Source organism: Odocoileus virginianus, chromosome 20 (assembly GCF_023699985.2).
Source record: "Odocoileus virginianus isolate 20LAN1187 ecotype Illinois chromosome 20, Ovbor_1.2, whole genome shotgun sequence".
NCBI classification, from domain to species: domain Eukaryota; kingdom Metazoa; phylum Chordata; class Mammalia; order Artiodactyla; family Cervidae; genus Odocoileus; species Odocoileus virginianus.
Window position 1 is genome coordinate 17,730,956 of NC_069693.1, and position 22,623 is coordinate 17,753,578.

Sequence of the window (22,623 nt, forward strand, 5' to 3'; positions counted from 1 at the left end):
AACATGGAAACTTACATTACCATATGTAAAATAGATAACCAACAGGAATTTGCTATATGTCTCAGGAAACTCAAACACGGGCTCCGTATCAACCTAGAGGGGTGGAGTGGGGAGGGAGGTGGGAGGGAGGTTCAAAAGGGAGGGGACATATGTACACCTATGGCTGATTCATGTTGAGGTTAGACAGAAAACAACAAAATTCTGTACAGCAATTATCCTTCAATAAAAAAAAATTTAATGTTAAAAATAATAATAATACTGGATTGGGTTGCCATGCCCTTCTCCAGGGAATCTTCCCAACCCAGGAATCAAACCCAGGACTCCTGCACTGCGGGTGGATTCCTTACCGTCTGAGCAAGCAGGTAAGCCAGCACACAGGGATGCCAGCTCACAGATGCTTTTCTCCAACTGACTTTCCCTGAGACCCAGATTCACACTCCCCAACCAAGGACTCCCCTTATCTATCTAATAGGCAAATGCTCAAAACTGCCTCGGAATACCTCAGGCTAGCAGTAAAGATGTGCCAGGAAAAAAAAAAAAAACACGCAGTACCACAATGACTCAAGCCCTATGACCAGTAAAGTCTTCTCCAATTGGGTTAGGAGGATTCTCCTATCAGAAATGCAAAGCCTCAAAGTATTTCTGCAAGTTTTCCTTTGCAACACCAAACAAAACCAAACAAGCTGCAAAGGGCAAGAGCTGACCAGCACACAGTGAGCCCCCGCCACTCAAGAAACTAGGGACTCCGAGGAGGGCCAGCGCCCCACCGCGCCACGGGCAGGGGGTGACTAAAATGGCTTATTAAGCTCTCTCTTTCCCCCGATGCTAGGAAAGACTGAAGGCAGTAGAAGAGGGAGACAGAGGATGAGAGGCTTGGATGGCATCACCGACTCCACGGACCTGAGTTTGAGCAAACTCCCGGAGATAAAGAAGTCCAGGGAAGCCTGGCGTGCTGCCCCGCGGGTCGCAGAGTCAGACACGACTCAGCGACTGAACAACAAGAAAGCCTCCTGTCACACCCCCAAAGCGAGGAGGAACCGGGCAGAGGCGCAGCAAAATTGGGTGTGGGTAAAAAGAGAGCCGGGACGCTCGGTTGAGGCACCGCTGGGATTCGAACCCAGGATCTCCTGTTTACTAGACAGGCGCTTTAACCAACTAAGCCACGGCGCCGTCCGCGTTTCTACTACTCGAATCTGTTCCCCATCAGTATTTCCTACATAGGCTGCGCGCATGCGCACGAGCTGTGCCGGTGGGTGACGCGTGCGCAGTGTAAAGTCTCGGTCTCTGGAAGTTTAGACCCGGAGTACTCTGAAACCGGAAGCTCTGACCGTGAGCTGAGGGTGCCGGTGAGCTCAGTGTTGTGATATCTGCTCCCCTACGTGGAGCCCGGATGGCCCGTCTTTAGGGGATGCTTGCGCAAGGTCCGGTCCCCGGCCCTCCATAACTGGTGCAGGGAAGCCCCAGGCTGTCCGGCAAGGCCGAGCCCCTCCCGCTCCAGAGATCTCCGCCCCGCGAGCGCGGCCTGGCCGCCGGCTGCCCCCGCGTCGGGTCTCGGCTCACACCCGGCGGTGGTCTCACGGTGACCACGCGTCGGGCCGTGGCACTGGCGCCCTCAGCCTGGGAAGCCGATTGCCCTCCTCAGCCGCACACTAGCCACCGTGGTCTCGGGCGCCGCCAGTTCTGGGGGCTCATTCGCCCGCCGGTCGACACCAGACCTCTAGGTTCCACTGGGCCTCTTCCGCGGGCCTTGAGCACAGAAAGAATCCGGGGGCACTGAGGGGACCCTGAACAAGCACTGAAGGATCCAGAGCTTCAGGGGGCCTAGGCTGCTTGGAGCATCAACACCCTACGTGGGAGGATTCCGCTGCCAGAGAAAAGCAGAGCCCTGCCCACCAAGGCTTCTTATTTACGCCTTCTGGGGCTCCTCACTCAGACACATCAACCCCTTCGTCCCAACACTTTTCAGAGGGCTTTTGAGCAGCAACAACCCCGAAACCTGCTAATTCATTGACCCAGAGATTTCTCCAGTGGGAGAGTTTCCACAGGAGGAATGTCAGTCTCTGCAGACCTATGCACACAAGGTTCATTCCAGCACTGTTTGTAATAGTCAAAAAGGAGAAGCAACCTAAGTGTCCGTCCCTAGGGACAATGTTGGTACATGCAGGCTGTCCATCCTCCTCCGCATTGAGGAAAAATAATCTCTCAGTGTCTTCGTGTAGGGGAGAAGGGATAAGACTTCTCTTCCAAAAAGAGTCCAGTTACGGGGAGGCCGTTCAGTGGAGTTTTGCTGTGTCCCATCCATCATCATTCTTGTAAATTAATGGATAAATACTGGACAGTCTGCGGAAGCTGGGCAGTCGCCCCGGTTGAGAGGAAGGAGGGCAGCAACAAGCACAGGGCCAGCCCAGACAATGGCTACCAGGTCACCGTGCTCTTGGACAGAATTATAGGATGCCAGTCGATTAACATTAAGTAAATCAGTCCTGCACCTAAGTTTTCAAGAGAGACCAAGGGGTATACTAATGATACTTGATGGAAATCCTGTGCTGTGCTTAGTCGCTCAGTTGTAGCAGACTCTTGGTGACCCCATGGGGGTAGCCAGGATGCCGCCTGCCAGGCTCCTCTGTCCATGGGATTCTCCAGGCAAGAATACTGGAGAGGGTTGCCATGCCCTCCTCCAGGGGATCTTCCCAACCCAGGGATCAAACCCAGGTCTCCCGCACTGCAGGCGGATGCTTTATCATCTGAGTCACCAGGGAAACCTGATGGGAATCCCGTAAGCCAGACCAAATGGAAAAGGGAGCCCTTCTGGTTTACTTGAAACCTTCGCTCTTTGTGAAGTAATTGATTTACGTTGTATTCGACGCTGTGGAAGCAGGAAGGAGGCTGTACACATGCATGGGCATTCTGGAAACCAAAGACACTGGGGTGGAAAACAAGCAACATTCTGTGATGGAAGTGCCCTCCACCTACCTGCCTGACCAGACCTTCCCCAGCTCTGGGCAGGTGACCATCTGGAAGCATCAGCCAGGGAGGCACCCACAGGGCCACAGTACAGTCCCTTCCACAGAGGGGGCTACACAGCTTCCTCTTCGTTCCACGGACCCTTCCTCAAGGGTTGCTGGTGCCAGCACCCAATGACTGCTTTACAGGGCAAATCCAGAGACCAGAATATGTTCCCAAAATGAGACAGGATGAATACCAGGACATAGAAATAGCAAAAATGTTTCTAGAATTCACACGCGCACTGTTTTCCAAAAGCATCTAGATTTATTCTGCATGAAAACTACAGGCAAGGGATCCTCGAGGTGCTGGGGAGCTAAGGAGGCCAAGCAGTGGTGGGAGTCCAGCCAGAGCCTGGCCTGGCCCCTGCCTTAGTATGATGGGCCCACCCACTGGGGAGGGGCCCCAGAGAAAGGTCTCCGCAGAGCCCCCAAGCCTAAGTCACAAATGACCTGGGCTCAAGTCACCCAAAGGGTCTTGTGGCCATCAGCCTTCCTCATCTGGGCTGCTCTCCCTTGACAGTGAGGGCTCCCCTTCTGATGACTGTGAGGCCTCTGTTGACAAGTCTGTCGCATTCATCCGGCAGAACACACATTTGGTGACTGTTTCAGAGAAGATGTCACTTTCGTAGATGGAGAAAGGCCTGTCACATTCTTCGCACTGACATGAAATATTTTAAAAGAGTAGAAAGGAGGTGCTGATCAGAGGAGATGGAGGCATACAGTTTAGAATTCTTCCCCCTGATCCAGCTACCTGGGGCCAGGCCGAGGCAAGCACTGCCTGTCCTCTCTGGGGTCTCTAAGCCCACAAGGATGGAAACTGCAGACCACTGAGAGAGAATGAGCTGAGGCTTTCCCCTCTCTTCCCTCACAAAAGCTACACAGGTCCTGCCAACTCATGTCCCCTGCTGTGGGGTCCCAGCAGTGGGTGAGGGGGAGAGGGGAAGTGGAAAGCCACTTGACAATGGCAAGGACTGGGGGTGGGTGTCTAACTAGCACCCTCTGCTCTCTGCAGAGCAAAACTGCAGAGCCAAGGGGTATCCCAACTACCTGACATCCTGGGGACACCTAGTTTTTGAGCATCAAGTAGGCAAGACTTCTGAACAAAGCAGGAACATGATAAAGATGCTGAACATCCTCCTCTGTCTCAGCCTGTCTCTGGCCGAAGCACCCAGAGGACAGTGGGTACAGTGGCCCAGCTCGCTTGTCACATTTTTCCCACCAAGTGAGCAGCACCATGGGGTGGGCTCTTGGGCCCTGAACAGAGGTCTCTCCGAGGGTCCCACCACAGCATGGTACCCCGAGACCAGCCTGGTCTCCACCCTGGCTCGCCAAGACCCTATGCTTTGCCACCCTTGCCCTCTCTAGGGCCCCAAAGCCTGCAGGGGAGGCGGGGCAAACCCCACCCCGGGTAGGTCCTCTGGGAAACCTGGCCTCCAGGATTTCTCACATTGATTCAGAGCAAGTCAAATGCAGCAAGCTCATCTTTGCTACAGCTTCAAGTAGGTTTCTTTCTTTCCTTCCTTTTACAAGAAAGCAATGTATTTGATCCTTTACCTACTTTATTCTGTAGCATAATTCCCCACAACCCAAGCCCAGGACAACAGAGCTCAGAGGCGGCAGCCCCTGGATCCCGCCTCGGTGGCAGGTGGAGACACAAACACTGCTCTGTGGCCAGTCAGCTTCCAGGGCCTAAGGGCCACATGGCTGCAAAGACCATGAGGATCAGCTGGCCACAGAGATGCGGTTCCATGGGGGACCCACCCATCACCTCCCTGCCTCCAGTGCCACTCCCCAATTGCTGCTGTTGTTGTTCCATCACTAAGTCATGTCTGACTCTTTGCAACCCCATGGACTGCAGCACGCCAGGCCTCCCTGTCCTTCACTATCTCCCCAAGTTTGCTCAAACTCATGACCATTGAGTCAGTGATGCCATCCAACCATCTCATCCTCTGTCTCCCCCTTCTCCTCCTGCCTTCAATCTTTCTCAGCCTTAGAGTCTTTTCCAATGAGTCGGCTCTTCGCATCAGGTGGCCAAAGGCTTGGAGCTTCAGCTTCAGCATCAGTCCTTCCAGTGAATTTTCAGGACTGATTTCCTTTAGGATGGACTGATTTGATCTCCTTGGCAATCCAAGGGACTCTCAAGAGTCTCCTCCCAACACCACAGTTCAAAAGCGTTCATTCTTCAGTACTCAGCCAATTAGCCATCCCCAGAAGCAGTAGCTACCAGCTGGGCGACCTTCTGAACAGAGACAAACCTGGGGGATTCCAGGATTCACAAGGGCCCACAGGGACTCCTCAGCTTTGGGAAGGGGTAGCCAGGTGCCTGCACTGCAAGGCCCCAGCAGGGACTGGCCTCCACTGCGCAGGGTGAGTCCTGGCTACACCTGGTGAAACAGCCGTGCCCACCATGATCATCCACTAGAGAACTGGGACTTGAGTTCCATCCATGGGAAACGGGGCACTGGGGACCTGGCCAAGGTTCTGCTGATGGAGCTCAGGAGAGGCCCACACGGGGTCCAGCTGTGTGCCAGCCATTCCTGCAGGATGTCCTCGGGCCTCATCTCCTCCCACTCATTCCACTCTTCAGCACCAGTTCAGTCCTGTCTCAGGGTCTCCACATGGGCTGTTCCCTCTGCTGGGATGTCCTTCCCCTAAAACAGCTTCACAGCTCACAGCTCACTCCCTCCCCACCTTCCAAGTCTTTGAACAAATGTCACCTTCTCAATGAGACCTCTCCTGACCCCCACTTAGAATGCCACACCACCAGCCCTCCCAGTTCCCTTCCTGTTATTTTCCTCCAAAGTACCTATGACCATGTGACTTACTACATACATTTCTTATTTCTTTATTCATTGCTTATCTCCCCTTTTAGAAATGTAAGCTCCCTCAGGGCAAAAATTTCAGTCTGTTTGTTCATAGTTTTATCCCCAGTTGTCCAAGAAATTTGTTCAAAAAATAAATTAATTTGTAGAGAGAACTAATGAAAGCCTTCATTTGGCTTCATTTTACCCAATACTAACCTGTTTCACTGTTGAGCCCCGGGTCTTTTTGTGCTCGATTACCAAGGGAATTTGGTCAATTTCTTCAATATTCCATAGCCTCACGGTCCTATCCTAAAACAAGTTAAACAAGAAACCAGCAGTCACAAAATGGGCTTATTAGGCTTGGATGACCCAGGGAGGTGCATGGCATCCAGGTTACATGAAGAGAACTTCCACCTGCAGAGTGACAGAGTTAAGGTGACCAACTGTCCCAGTTTGTCTAGCACTATCCTAGCCTTAGCACTGGAAGTCCCACATCCCCAAGAGTGGAAGCAACCAAGATGTCCCTGAATAAGAGAATAATGAACTGTAGTTCATTTAGTGAGAAAAAATAGAAGAGAGCTGTCAAGCCACCAAAAGGAGGAGCCTTAAATACATATTTCTAAATGGAAGAAACTACCTCTGAAAAGGCTACGTACTATATGATTCCAACTACATAACATTATGCAAAAGGCAAAGATATGGAGCCAGTAAACAAGCCCATGGTTGCCAGGGGTTCTGGGGAAGAAGGGGAGGGGTGAACAGGTATAGCGTAAGAAGTTTTGAGCTTTTAGGACTCATAGTTTTTCCAGTGGTCATGTATGGATGTGAGAGTTGGATGGTGAAGAAAGCTGAGCACCGAAGAATTGATGCTTTTGAACTGTGGTGTTGGAGAAGACTCTCTGAGAGTCCCTTGGACAGCAAGGAGATACAACCAGTCCATGTTAAAGGAGATCAGTCCTGGGTGTTCATTGGAAGCACTGATGCTGAAGCTGAAACTCCAATACTTTGGCCCCCTGATGCAAAGAACTGACTCATTGGAAAAGACCGTAATGCTAGGAAAGATTGAGGGCAGGAGGAGAAGGTGACGACAGAGAATGAGATGATTGGATGGCATCACTGACTCAATGGACATGGGTTTGGGTGTACTCCGGGAGTTGGTGATGGACAGGGAGGCCTGGCGTGCTGCGGTTCATGGGGTCGCAAAGAGTCAGACATGACTGAGCAACTGAACTGGACTGGACGCAACATAAAGTGTGAAACTTAAACCATGGATGTTAATTCATAATTATGTATCAATATTGGTTCATTAATGGTGATAAGTATACCACACTTAACGCAAGGTATTAATAATACTGGCAACTGGAGGGTAGGGCTATAACTCTGTATGATTTGCTCAATTTTTATATAAACCTAAAACTGCTCTAAAAAATAAAATCGACTTTTAAAAAAGAGTTCTATGGTCCTTAGAAAACACTGGTCACTGAACTAATTTGGGAATACCACTCAGATCCATTGTCTCATCATTCCTTTGATTATGAAATTGAATGTGGTCAGCAAAATAATGTGGTCTCCCCCAACCCTACTCCCGCTCCCAAAGAAGTCCACATCTTAATCCCCCAAACCTGAGAATCCATTAGATTTCATGACAGTGGGGAATTAAGGCTGCAGAGGGAATTAAGGGTGCTAAGCAGATGATCTTAAAATAGGGAGATTATTCTGGGTTATCCATATGGGCCCAAAATAACCACAAAGTTTTCTAAAAGTGGAAATTCTAGTCAGAGGAATAAGTCACAACAGAAGAAAGGCACAGAGAGATGCAATGTTGCTGGCTTTGAGGACGGGAAGAAGGGGCCACAAACCAGGGAATGTGACTGGCTTCTAGAAGCTGGAAAGGGCAAAGAAGTGGATTATTGCCTAGTGCCTCCACCTGGGAATACAGTCAATTGACATGTTCATTTTATCCCATTGAGAACTTGTCATACTTCTATCTTACAGAACTATCAGATATTAAATGTATGTTAAGCGGTGAAGTCCGTGGTGATTTACTATAGCACACTAAGTCATGTTACATTTTCTGATTCTGCACTTGCAAGTAAATATCCTGTGGGAAAACAAAAGGAGGAAGTTTGGTGACATACATGTTGACCCTTACAGTGCAGAGCTGTCAGATTTTATCAACAATCATGCCCTCTACAGCAGGGGTCCCCAAACCCTGGGCCATGGTACTGGTCCATGGCCTGTTGGAGCTGGTCTGCATAGCAGGAGATGAGTGGCAGGCCAGGCAGCGAAGCTTCATCTATATTTACAGTTGCTCCCCATCACTTGAACTCCATCTTCTGTCAGATCAGTGGTGGCTTTAGATTCTCATAGGCACAAAAACCCTACAGTGAACTGCATAGGCGAGGGATGTAGTTTGCACACTCCTTATGAGAATCCAATGCCTGATGATCTGGTCTGCATTATGGTGAGTTGTATAATTATTTCATTCTAGATCACAATAGAAATAAAGTGCAACATCAATGTAATATGCTTGAATCATCCTGAAACCATCCCCTGCTCCAGTCCATGGAAAAATTGTCTTCCATGAAACCAGTCCCTGGTGCCAAAAAGGTTAGGGACCTCTGGTCTGCAATATATTGAGTGATTTGTCCAGCCATGACAATGACAACAATGGAAAAGCTCCCCCTAGCTCATAGACACTTTGATTCAAAAGGTGGGGTTTCATATCATCTTCATTTCTATAAAGATTTTAATGAAACTGTAGAAAATATAAAACAGAACCATGTTGATATCTTACACAAATACAAACTAGACGCTGCTCATTTATCTACATATTCCTCAGACATGTACATATTCCTACAGATTCCCAAAATGTGAATTTTGGGAAATTCCGTTTCGTCTATTAACTTACCAAAATAAATGAAAATATCCTACCAGTCGAAGGGCCTGCACATCCTACAAAGGAATCCGGTTTGCTTACCCGTGGTGTTGGGCCTCTCCCAAGCAGAGTTTTTTTTAGTCATTTTTCAACTTTCTCAAAATGTGCAGAAGTACTTAATACTAACAAAAACAGTGGTTTTACAGAAATGGAAGAAGATATCATCCTTAAACATATGCCTACAAGATGGCTATTATCATTGCTGGTCATAGAAAGGATGTTAAAATGTTAGCCTACCATAAAATCACATATTTTAAGTATGAGACAAGTTAATCCTAAAGGAAATCAATCCCGAAGATTCATTGGAAGGACTGATGCTGAAGCTCAAGCTTCAATCCTTTGGCCACCTGATGCAAAGAGCTGACTCGTTAGAAAAGACCCTGATGCTGAGGAAGATTGGGGGCAGGAGGAGAAGGGGTTGACAGAGGATGAGATGGTTGGATGGTATCACTGACTCAATGGACATAAGTTTGAGCAGGCTCTGGGAGACAGTGAAGGACAGGGAGGTCTGGCATCCTGCAGTCCATGGGGTCGCAACAAGTCAGACACGACTGAGCGACTGAATAACAACATAGTAGCCAAAACAATACGGTGTGTGTTAGTCGCTCAGTTGTGTCCGACTCTTTGCAACCCCATGGACTGTAGCCTGTCAGGTCCCTCTGTCCATGGAATTCTCTGGGCAAGAATACTGGAGTGGGCTGCTATTTCCTTCTCCAAAACAATATGGTACTAGCATAAAAATAGAGCCCAGAAATAAACCCTCACTTATACTGTGAATAATGTGATGAGGAAACCAAAAATACTCAATGAGCAAAGATTAGTCTCTTCAAAAGTAATGCTGGGAATCCCACTCCTAGGTATATACCCCGAGGAAACCAAAATTGAAAAAGACACATGTATCCCATTGTTCACTGCAGCACTATTTACAATAGCTAGAACATGGAAGCAACCTAGGTGTCCATCAACAGATGAATGGATAAAGAAGTTATGATACATATACACAATGGAATATTACTAGCCATAAAAAGGAACACATTTGAGTCAGTTCTAATGAGGTGGATGAACATAGAGCCTATTATACAGAGTGATGTAAGTCAGAAAGAGAAAGATAAATATCATATACTAAGGCATATATACAGAATCTAGAAAGATGGTATCGAAGAATTTATTTGCAGGGCAGCAATGGAGAAACAGACATAGAGAACAGACTTATGGTCATGGGGAAGGGGAGGAGAGGGTGAGATATACAGAGAGAGTAACAAGGAAACTTACATTACCATATGTAAAATAGACAGCCAAGGGGAATTTGCTGTATGCCTCAGGAAACTCTAACTCATCAACCCAGAGGAGTGGGATGGGGAGGGAGATGGGAGGGAGATTCAAGACGGAGGGGACATATGTACACCTATGGCTGATTCATGTTGAGGTTTGACAGAAAACAAAATTCTGTAAAGCAATTATCCTTTAATTTAAAAATAAATAAATTTTAAAAAAGAAAATGATTTTTGTTTAAAGTGATGCTGGGAGAACTAGATAACCACATAGAGAAGAGATGAATGAAATTGGACCCCTATCTATACAACTAAAAACAATTAACTCATATGAATTAAAGATTTAAACATAAGACCTGAAACCATAAAGAGAAAATATTTATATTCAAAACTTATAAAAAAAACTCACAGAATTCAATAACAACATCAATAAAAGAGAAACTGAATAAGCAATTTTCCTAAAAAGACATACAAATGACCAACAGGTACATGAAAATGTGTTCAGCATCACTAATTATTAATGGAATGTAAATCAAAACCACAATGAGATATCACCTTACTGTTAGAATGGCTGTTATCAAAAAGTTAAGTGTTGGTAAGAACATGGAGACAAGGGAACTGTTGTGAACTGTAGGTTGGAATGTAAATTGGTATAGGCACTATGGAAAAAAGTACTGGAGGAGCCTCAAATAAAATTGAGAATGGAACTATCACATGATCCAGGAATCCCTCTTCTGGGTATATATCCAGAGGAAATAAAAACAGGATCTCAAAGAGATATCTGCAGCCCCATGTTCATTACAGCATTACTCATAATAACCAAGGTATGAAAACAACCTAAATACTCAACAGTGAATGAATGGATAAAGCAGATGTAATATATATATGTGTGTGTATGTGTATATAGGATATTATTAAGTTAAGTCGCTCAGTCATGTCTGACTCTTTGCGACCCCATGGACTGTAGCCCACCAGGCTCCTCCGTCCATGGGATTCTCCAGGCAAGAATACTGGAGTGGGTTGCCATTTCCTTCTCCAGGGATCTTCCCAACCCAAGGATTGAACCCCTGGCTCCCGCATTGCAGGCAGACACTTTAACCTCTGAGCCATGAGAAATAAGGAAATTCTACCATTTGTGACAAGGATGAACGTTGAGGGCATTATGCTAAATGAAATAAGTCAGACAGAAAAAGACAAGTATTGTGTGACCTCAATTATATGTGGAATCTTAAAAAAAAAATAAGAAAGAAACTTACAAAAACAGAGAGTTGAGTAGTGGTTACCAGAGGCTGGGAGGGGGCAGGAGGGAAATGGAGAGATATTTGGGTCAAAGGATACAAACTTCCAATTATAAGATAACAAGTTCTGGGGCTCTAATGTACAGCATGGTGATTACAGATAATAATCCTGTATAATATATTTGAAATTTGCTAACAGAGTAGATCTTAAATGTTCTTGTTACAAAAATAGAAATGCTAATTACATGATGTGGTGGAGCTCAGGCTATGGTGGTAAGCGGGCTTCCCCGTGGTTCCAACAGTAGAGAATCTGCCTGCAAAACAAGGAGACTGGGGTTTGATCCCGGGGTTGGGAAGATCTCCCGGAGAAGGAAAAGGCTACCCACTCCAGTATTCTTGTCTGGAGATTTCCAAGGACGGAGGAGGAACCTGGCAGACTATAGTCCATGGACTTGCAAAGAGTCAGACACAATTGAGCAACAAACGACTGGGCTTCCCCACTGGCTCAGCGGTAAAGAATCTGCCTGCAATGTAAGGAGACTGAGTTTGATCCCTGGGTCGGGAAGATCCCCTGGAGGAAGTTATGGCCATCCACTCCAGTATTCTTGCCTGGAGAATCCCATGGACAGAGGAGCCTGGTGGGCTATACCCCACAGGTTCGCAAAGAGTGGGACACGATTGAAGCAACTTAGCACGGCACAAATGGTGGCAAGCATTTGCAATATATATGTGTATTAAATCACACCTTGTACCTCCTAATCTGACACAATGTTACATGTCAATTATATCTCAATAAAGCTGGAAAAGATAAATACATAAAGTATTGTCTAACCAATCTTACTGTATTTTTAAAAAGTTTTACATTTATATATCTTAAGAAAGTACAATAATATAGCCTATAAAATTTAATCAATAAAGGGACTTCCCTGGTGGTCCAGTGGTTAAGACTTTGCCTTCCAATGCAAGGAGTGTGGGTTTGATCCCAGGTCAGGGAAGCTAAGATCCCATATGCCTTGCAGCCAAAAATACCAAAACATAACACAGAAATAACATTGTAACAAATTCAATGAAGATTTTTTAAATGATCCACATAAAATAAAACTTTAAAAATTTTTTAAAATAACCAATAAAATCTTTTTTTAAAGTAAAAATAAATTGCTATATCAAAGGACAGAAAGAAATATTACAAAGCATATTTTTCTTAATCATATTTGCTTAATTATCCTATTATTGGTTACTTCTAATTACTGTTATTGACTAGTTCTAGTGTTATTTTGTTTAAATAATTGTATTTATGTGACAGAAAAGTAAATAAATTTTAAAATAAATACTCATTTTTGATACTTTGCTTGTATTTTTATTTTTTCTAGCTTTATTGAGATATAATTGACATAATCATTTTTCATATTTTTATGCTAAAGTAACAACACATTAGCATATAATTTTTATTATGTATTATATTATTGTTCTTTTTTTTTGGTCAGGTGTTGCAGTATCCTGCATTGGCTCTCTAACAAGTTGATCATTGCAGGCAGGATCTTGTCCACATTTTTATACACTTAGAAACCCCCAGTCTAGAGAATGAGATGATTCTAATTAAGGTTGGGGGACAAGGTGGGACCCTACTTCTCTGATGCTCACACATGGAGGACAGCCCTCAGGATGTCCCAGGCTAGCCATTATGTGCCCTTGGCATGGGGGTCAAAGGATGCAGAGAGTAGAGAGGGAAGACACTCCTGGAACCTCAAAGTGGTCTGCTTGTCCACATGCTGACTCCTTTCCCTCCAGAGCCCCCAGCTAGCTCCATCATTTGCCAGTCTGAACAGGTTCTTGCTCCAACAAAGTTCAAATAACGATGTGCTAAGAAATACCTGGCAACTTCTCACTTGAGCAAATGGAAAGACCCAGTTTCCACATTTTCAGGCAGCTCCTTGGATGGAGACGGGTGTGGCTGAAACGCTCAGGAATCTTACTTGACAATACACTTCTGCTAACAACAATTCTCACAAACGTGATAGAGATTTTAAGTCACTCAGAAGTTGGCCACTTTTACCTTTGAAGCAGAGAGGATCCACTTCTTGTTGCTGCTAACGGAAACATCCATCACCCAGTCATTATGGCCCTGAAGAAAAGTAGAGTTTTAAGAGGATCTAGAGGGGAAAAAAAACCTTTGAAAGAACAACAAGAACTGAAAAACAAAGTCAAGAATTCAACATTGCTTGCTTTTGAAAGCAACTAATTGTGTGTCCCTGGTTTCATCCATGACATTTAAGGTGGAGTACAAAGTGTAAAGGCTTGGGATTCATGTGTATCTCACAGCACCATATGTGTTTTTAAAAATAGGACTCTGGTGCTTAACACAATGGGGAAAAAATTATATTCCCAGCTGGTCACAGAGCACATTTTTCAGTTTTTTTGTCTGCTTTCTTTGTTCTAGGAAATATCACTCAGTGGTCCTGTTGCTAAGGGAGCATTTGACTTCAAGTAACTGCAAATCTACCCACTGTGACTTAAATACATGGGGTTAATTTCCTCCAGTAAATGGAGTTTAGAGGAGATAAATACTTGCTGGTTCAGACACTTAATGATGTTGGAGCTCCGTGTCAGCATCTTTTTCATTCTTTGGTCTTTCCCGAATGGAAAGAGGTGGATGGTGAGGTATGGTAAGAAGAAAAGAAGTAAGAGTTAGGTTAAACTGCTGTGCATTTAACAACAGGGAAGGAATTTGAGGGTGGAATAATAGAGAGAGGAGAGAAGAGGAAAAGGAGAGTAGAATGACCTGATGGGAGCACAAAGGGACTTTTTAACCACAGTGAGGCTGAACATTTACGTGCTATGATGTAAGCTCCCCTGGCCTCTCCAAACCCACAGAGAAGAGGGGGACACAGAACAGCCCTGGGAGTCTCCTGCATTCACAGCCAAAGGTGGCCATGAGATCACAAGTCCAAGGGGTGTGCAAAAATCTTGGCGTGGGGGCAACTGGAACAGAGGCACCAGTTCTGGAACTGCCTACCCTCTGGATTCTCGCTGTGCTGAATAACTCATCTCCGTATCACAAAGCCACTTGGAGTTGAGTCTCTTCTAACTTGCAGCCAAAAGCAAGTTGACACCCACCATTCTGGAGCCCACAGCTGTCTGTGCATGCCTCATGATGATATTCATTCCTCTGTATGGGGATTCCTGCTGTTTGCAGACACGGCCCCTACTCAGAGTTTTTCCCTTTACTGCTCCATTTTCCTGGAATGCCTTTTGCCAAGATCCTCACTCATCCAGTCTTTCCTTGCCCTCCAGTTCTCAGCTCAAATGCCACCTTCTCCGAGAAGCCCTCCAGGCCCACCCACTAGGGATTAATTCCTGGAATCTATTACATCACCCTGTTGCGGGTTCTCTGTGTCGCTCATCACTATTGAGGATGTGTTTGCTGTTTTTCTTGTCTGTCATCCTCCACAGAGGTGTCAGTTCCACTGGGAGTATTTAGGTCTGTCTCACTGTTGTATCCCCAGCACCCAATACGAAATGGCTAAAGAGTGAAGCTCAAGGACTTCCCTGGTAGCCCAGTGGTTAAGACTCCACATTCCCTGTGCTGGGGACCCAGTTCAATCTCTGGTCAGGGAACTAGATCCCACATGTCACAACTAAAGATCCAGCATACTTATTAGTTCCTTGTATGTGCTGAGTTGTGTCTGACTCTTTTGTGATCCCATGGATTGTAGCCCGCCAGGCTCCTCTGTCCATGGAATTTTCCAGGTAAGAATACTGGAGTGGGTTGCCATGTCCTTCTCCAGGGCATCTTCCCAACTCAGGGATCAAACCCATGTCTCCTGCACTGACAGGCGGATTCTCTACCACTGTGCCACCTGGGAAGCCCAAAGCTCCAGCATGCTGCAACTGAAAAAAAGATCCCACATGCTACAACTAAGACCTAGCACAGTCAAACAAACAAAATAAATATATTTTTTTTAAAAAAGAATGATGCTCAGATCCTCTATCTGATACTGGCATTGGTACCTTCAAGGAGAGCTTCCGGTAGCCTTCTTCTACATCCCAAATAGCCACGGTCTTGTCGAACCCTCCAGACACGAGAAAAGAGGCTGGAACACAAATGAAAGCATCTCAGGGGGTAACCTTCCTCAGCCAACTGCTTCCTCCTCTGGTGAGGCGAAAGCGGGCCGAGGATGCATCTGTGAGGCGCCACTGTGGCTGAGGACACTCAACCCTCTTCCTGGTGTGACTCAACAGCCCCCAGTCAACTGAGCTGGGCTTCCTTGGTGGCTCAGATGGTAAAGAGTCTACCTGCAGTGCAGAAGACCCAGGTCCGATTCCTGGGTTGGGAAGATCCTCTGGAGAAAGAAATGACAACCCACTCCAGTATTCTTGCCTGGAAAATCCCATGGACAGAGGAGCCTGGTGGGGTACAGTCCACAGGGTCGCAAAGAGCTGGACATGACTGAGCAACTAACACTTTCACTTGTTCTCAATGTTCGTGGTAGTTATGCTCTACAAAGTCATCTCAAATACTCAATGAATGACTGGCCATAGGTAAAATGTGGGGTTGAGTTCCTGTGAGCCTCTGGTCACAACATTTTCATCAGCCAATCAATACTTAACCCTGTTTTCTGTCTGATTCTGTTTAAAGATGCCTTATTTAACACATACTGCTTATTTGTTAACATTGAATCCATGGCCACTGGCATTATAACTCGTGCCTGAACAAAGCTTATCTAACTTGTATTTCCCTGTAAAGCACATCACGGGCTTCACACAGTTAGGATCCTGGACAGTACTGTAGCACTATGTTTGGGGGCCTCTTTAAACAGAAAAATCATAAACAAAAAGCATAAAATGGAAAAAAAAAAAAGGTGGAATTAAATAGATCACAAAAAAGACATCTTATGATAAGAGAACTGAAAGAAGGCAGAAGGTCACCTCATCCAATCTCAGTTGGGAGCACGTGCCTATGGCAAATTTGTCACTGCTCTGCATGTATCCATGGATGGCTGTAAAACTGCCATAAGTATTGATTTTAGGGTCACAAATAAATTTTACCCAGTAGGTAACTTCACAAATACAGAATCTGCAAATAAGTGATGATTGACTATAGACAACTCTGAAACCTAAATAGAAAGCCAAAGACAGAAGCTGGTGGGATACCTCATAGGAGGGTCTGACTTACAGAGATGCTACTTCTGAAGGAGGAAACATTCCTCAAGTCAGGCCCTGACTATGTGTGTATTGATTGGGTAGCAGCCCCCTCCCCAACCCCTGTCACACAGAGCAAGCCCCACTCCCCACAAGGATTGGGGAGTACAACATTTTGGCTCCTGGAAGTCAGGATCAGTCATGGCCCTCACTGAAGCCAGTTGCCCCTGGCTGTTTCCTGTCATTGTTCCTGCTCACATCTATGCCTCTTTATTTGGAAACAGCTCCACAATGTCCCATGGGGAAACACCCCTCACCTATTCTCGGTGCCTTTGGTTCAGAAGGCAAAACTCCAAGGATGGGCAAGTCTCCCAGGCCTGGCCAATCAGAGACTTCCATTCCCTGTGGAAGGGGCGGGTTCACAGATGGGCATGTGTCTCTAGCTGAACCAATGGGAGTCTTCCCTGGGACTTGTGTGGGTGCCATCAGAAAGAGGGTCTCTCTTCCTCTAGGACTGTCAGTAGCCAGAACCGTTTGGCCTAGACCACCAGAGGCCATCTTTGCCTCTCTGAGGAGAAAGCTCAATACAAAAGAGAAACTGAGTTGGGGTGCAGAGTGGAAGAGTTGGCTTCCTGAGAGCATCGTCTGAGTGTCTGGATCCAGCTACTCCTGAAGGGAGATCAGCTCTTGGACTTGCTCATTACAGAATTTAATAGATTTACTTTGTTGCCTTGGCTACATCAAGCTGAGTGTCTGTCACTTGCAGACTTGTGCATATGGATCTGTCTCTTGGTTCTTGAGGAAAATAAATCCACCCTCACTGTGGGCATCATTGGAAAGCCTCTCTGTACTAAGGAGGGTCCAAGTGAATGGAACATGAGGAGCTTGGCCCCAGCAGTCCCACGGTGTGGAATCCTTCTCTGTGTTAATTACTCACTGTCTCTGGCAAAGTGGCAGGAGCTCACACAACCTTCATGGCCCTGCATCAGAGTCACACAGGCTCCACGGTTTCGAAACTCCCCAGTGTGGACATTCCATATTTTCAAGGTTTTATCCCAGGAGCTTGTACACAGGAAATGGCCACTGAAGGTGAAACAACAGTTTGAGATGGCATTGTTATGTGCCCTGCAATACATATGAGAGGGTGCACACATTAGCATGTCACTCCTGGAGAATCTGGAGGCATACTTAAAGTGGAGGCGAGTGGAGTGGGCATTGGAGCTGATGCCTTGTGACCTAATGGATATTACTTTTTTGATCACTGCCTACTATGATCCAAATATTAAGTAATCTAACTATGTTACAGTATTCCAGGAGGTCCCAATAATGGCAATATTGACCTTTTTGGCTGGATAATTCTTTGTGGTAGGGGGATGTCCTATGCATTGTAGGATGTTTAGCAACATCCCTGGGCACTCCTTGGCACATGCTGGCAGCCTCCACCTCCAATTGTGAAGAATGTCCCCCAGACACTGCCAAATGTCCACGGGGGTACAAAATTGACCCTGGCTGAGAACCACCACCCTATTCAGAGCTGCCTGAGGCTTCAGAAAAAAGAGCAGGTGGAAATATTGTCAGTGACAGTTAACAGACTAATAGCTTTTTAGGTTTAAGGTGGGTCTCCTCTGCTCCCCCCTTCCCCTCCTTTCTCTCCCAGACAGGGGGGCATGGCTCCTTCCCCCCATCTTCCCCACCCTTCTCTCACTCACACCCCGTACTTCTCCCCACACCAAATGCTCTGTTTTCCCCTCTCCCTCTCTCCTTATCTGTCTTCAGTGCCACTAAAGCATATTTTAATGTTGGACACTTGATGAATAAAGTTTGGGGCTATTTATTCTCAATTTTTAAATGTCTTTTTAAATTTTATGTATTTACTTTTGGCTGTGTTGGGTCTTTGTTGCTTCATGAACTTTCTCGAGTTGTGGCGAAAGGGGGCCACTCTCTAGTTGTGGTGTGAGGACTTATTGCAGTGGCTTCTCCTGTTGCAGAGAATGGGCTCTAGGTGAGTGGGTTTCAGAAGCTGTGGCATGCAGGCTCAACAGTTGTAGTTTCTGGGCTCTAGAGTACAAGCTCAATAGCTGTGGCACACAGGCTTAGTTGCTCCACAGCATGTGGAATCTTCCGGGATCAGAGACCAAATCCATGGCTCCTGCATTGGCAGATGGATTCTTTACCACTGAGCCACCAGGGAAGCCCAAACCACCTTATTTTTTAAGAAAAAAAAAAAATTGTCAGAATTCTGCTTTTTGTTTTGTTTTGTTTCATGATCCTCAAAGTATTTTCCCTATGATTCTCATGTACTGTAACAAATAGGGTTTTCAAGCAAAACTGTAAACATAATTGAACATCTCTGAGTAGCCTAGATTATAATATCAATTCATCTAACTGAAGAAAAGGTTGAACAAATTGTTTCCTAGCACCCGAGTCAGAGTTTTAGACCCTGTATTGGTTCTTTGAAGTGTGCAAACCAAGTAGGATCAAAGGAGAAGAAATGTCAGCTTCTCAGGGGTGTCCAGGCTTAAAATGTCCAAGTCCCAGTGCCTGGTGGGGTAAGAACCATCCCAGCATTACTGAAGGGAAATAGCAAGCCCTCCTGTGAAGCCAGAGACGGTCACTGAGGTTTAAACCAAGGGTCTCTACTCCGGGATGCGACTCTCATTTCAGATAAGTTCCACGTATCATAAAAGACCGTTTTACTTAATACAAAAGTTTGGGGAAAATGTTTGGGCTGCACTTGCAGTTCTGGACAAGATGGAGTCAATGCACTGCTCCCCATTCCTCCTGTTAAGCACAGCTAAGAGCCCTGGGCATTTGTAGAGCAAATAGAAAACTGTGAACAGTGGAGAAGAGAAGGCAGACTAGCTAAGGATCTTGGGACCCAAGGATGGCATGCTGTTGAGTACCTACAATTTTCTTTTTGCTTCTTATATCCTGAACTGAGTACTGGGAAAGCTGCAAGTCCCAAAACAATGGGGACTGGATAAAAGGCTCCCAAGAAAACCCTGTTCTTCCTAGCCAAAGAGATAGCCTAGTAAGACAGAAAACCTTTAGACAACACCTGCCTTACTCCAGTCAAAAATCTTAGGGAAAACTGCAATCCCATCCCCAGCACTTTCAGCAAAGGCTGATTGGGAGTCTAGACCGCCACTCTCGCCAGGCTCTAATGAGGCAGCCTGCTAGAACAGAAGATTTAAATAACAAAGGCAATGGCAACCCACTCCAGTACTCTTGCCTGGAAAATCCTGTGGACGGAGGAGCCTGGTAGGCTGCAATTCATGGGGTCACAGAGAGTCAGACACAACTGAGCGACTTCACTTTCACTTTTCACTTTCATGCATTGGAGAAGGAAATGGCAGCCCACTCCAGTGTTCTTGCCTGGAGAATCCCAGGGATAGGGGAGCCTGGTGGGCTGCCTCTATGGGACCCGCACAGAGCTGGACACGACTGAAACGACTTAGCAGCAGCAGCAGCAAGAGTCTCATAATACTCAAAATATCCAAGATGGAGCTGAAATTCACTCATCATCCTAAGTAAGAGCCAGGAAAATCTCAACAAGAATGAGCGACAGAGTCAACAGGTGCCAATACCTAGATAATACAGACGTTAGAATTATCTGACAAAAATTTTTAGGCAGCCATCATAAAAATGCTCTAGGGCTCTCCCAGGGGCTCAGTGGTAAAGAATCCGCCTGCACTACAGGAACCACAGGAGACACGGGTTCAATCCCTGGGTCAGGAAGATCCCCTGGACAAGGAAATGGCAACCCACCCAGTATTCTTGCCTGGAGAACCCCCATGGACAGAGGAGCCTACATAAGGTCACAAAGAGTCAGACACAACTGAAGTGACCTAGCATGCATGCATAAAAATTATTAAAAATTATAAAAATTACTTAAAAATTATAAAAAATTGACAATTATAATTGTGTTTAAAATAACCATAAAGATTGAAAGCTTCAGCAAATAGAAGATATAAAGAATGACCAAATAGAAATTTTAGAACTGAAAAATACAATAACAAAAACTAAAAAATAAAACTTAATAAAGATAACATAGGAAATAATCAGTAAATATGAAGACAGGCACTATAAATTAACCAATCCAAAAAATAGACTGAAAAAGAACAAAGAGAGTCTTAGGAACCTATGAGAATATAATGAAATATCTAACATTTGGGGCTTCAGCATCTCAGAAGAAAAGGAGAAATAAGATAGAGCTGAAAAAATAATCAAAGAAATTATGTCTGAAATTTTACCAAATTTGGCAAAGAACAGATTCAAAAGGCTGAGTGAATCCCAAGTGGGACAAACTCAAAGAAATCTATTTTCAGACACATTATAATTCTACTTTTGAAAAGTAGGGACAGAGAAAAAATCTTTAAAGTAGCCAAAGAGAAACAACGCCTTACTTATAGGGGAAGAACAATTTGAATAACAGTGGATTCCTCATCAGAAACCATGGACACCAGAAAAAAAGTGACATGATAGCGTTCAGAGGAGAAAAGAAAACAACTGTCAATCCAGATTTCTATATCCATCAAAAATATGCTGCAGGAATGACGGGAGGATCAAGACATTTTCAGATGAAGGAAAACTTAAGAGAATTTGTTGTTCTCAAAACTACTCTGTAAGAATGGCTAAAGGGAATTTTTCTAAACAGAAAATGGTGAAAGAGGAAAACTTGGAACATCAGAAGACAGAACATGGCCAGCAAAAGCATGGGCATGTACAATAGATCTTCCTTCTCTTGAATTTTCTGTTACCTTTGAAAACATTAAAAAATTATAACAAAGTACTTATGCTTACTCCTTGCAAGCTTCAAAATCAGTTAAGAGTATGGATTTTCAAAATTATCTAGCAAGAACAGCTATATGATTTGCAAGGTCCACTGCAAAATTAAAATGCAAATTCCAAGTTTCTCAAAAAGCTATACACAGTATTATGACATGATCCAGAAATTTGTCTCCTAGATATATAGCCAAAAGAATTAAAAGCAGGGACTTGAACAGATATTTGTAGACCAATGTTGACTGCAGCATTATTTACAATAGCTAAAAGACAGAAGCAACTCGTGGAATATTGTTCAGTCATTAAAAGGAATGAAATTCTAATACATGCCATAACATGTATTAGATGAACCTTAAAAACATTATGCTAAATGAAATAGCCAGACACAAAAGGAAAAATAATGTATGATTTCTATTCATATGAAATATCTAGAATAAGCAAAATTCATAGAGGAAGAAAATAGAGGTTAATTTGTTGTTGTTGTTCAGTCAGTAAATTATGTCCAATTCTTTTCGACCCTACGGACTGCAGCATGCCAGGCTTCTCTGGCCTCCACTATCTTCTAGAGTTTGCTCAAATTCATCTCCATTGAGCCAGTGATGCTATCTAACCATCTTATCCTCTGCCAGAGGTTGCTCAAATTCATATCCAGTGCACCAGTGATGTTATCTAACCATCTCATCCTCTGTTACCACCTTCTCCTCCTGCCCTCAATCTTTCCCAGCATCAGGGTCTTTTCCAGTGAGTCAGTGCTTCACATCAGGTGACCAAAGTATTGGAGCTTCAGCTTTAGCAGCAGTCCTTTCAATGAATATTCAGGGTTGATTTCCTTTAGGATTGACTGGTTTGATCTCCCTGTAGTCCAAGGGACTATCAAGAGTCTTCTCCAGCACCACAACTCAAAAGCATCAATTCTTCAGCACTCAGCCTTCTTTATGGTTCAACTTTCACATCCATACATGACTACTGGAAAAACCGTAGCATTGAACATCTGGGTCTTTGTCGACAAAGTGGTATCTCTACTTTTTAATATGCTGTCTAGGTTACTAGGGACTAGGATTGAAGGGAGTGGAGAACTATTGTTCAATGGGTACTGAGTTTCTCTTTGGGTAATAAAAGAGTTTTGGAAATAGTGGTGATGGGCATACAATATCATAAATGTAATTAATGCCAGTAAAATAGCTTAAAAATTTTGTACATATAATAAGACAATTAAAAATAATAATAACATCCCCCAAACCACTGAATTATGTACATGAAATGGTAATTTGTAGGATGCATGTGAATTATATCTTGGAAAAACTGTTAAGAGAGAAAGGCAGCCCACAGGCAGGAAGGGAGGAGGAAAAGTGATGGCTTCTCAGGAAACAGTGGTTATGAGACAGCTAAGAGAGAATTTTTCACTCTGTATTCTTTTGTACCTTCAAAGTTTTGTACTGTGCT

The 22,623-nt window shown here is 44.8% G+C and overlaps 1 protein-coding gene and 1 non-coding gene across 3 annotated transcripts in view; both read right to left on the reverse strand.

Moving 5' to 3' along the window:
• Nucleotides 1–1,096: 1,096 nt before the first annotated feature.
• On the reverse strand, nt 1,097–1,170 carry TRNAT-AGU (transfer RNA threonine (anticodon AGU)). Its single transcript has one exon. It is a non-coding gene; the product is annotated as a tRNA-Thr (tRNA).
• A 2,078-nt stretch (nt 1,171–3,248) lies between these two features.
• Nucleotides 3,249–22,623, reverse strand: part of WDR88 (WD repeat domain 88) — a 46,489-nt gene continuing 27,114 nt past the window's right edge. The window contains exons 7-11 of one of the 2 annotated variants that reach the window (XM_020899282.2): nt 17,333–17,478; nt 15,265–15,347; nt 13,310–13,378; nt 6,026–6,118; nt 3,249–3,663 (exon numbers count right to left, since the gene is read on the reverse strand). In XM_020899282.2, coding sequence (XP_020754941.2) covers nt 3,490–3,663; nt 6,026–6,118; nt 13,310–13,378; nt 15,265–15,347; nt 17,333–17,478 — 565 coding nt within the window. In that variant the 3' untranslated portion in view covers nt 3,249–3,489. Of the gene's footprint in view, nt 3,664–6,025; nt 6,119–13,309; nt 13,379–15,264; nt 15,348–17,332; nt 17,521–22,623 lie in introns of both variants that reach the window. The other variant, XM_020899281.2, reaches the window with a different exon arrangement.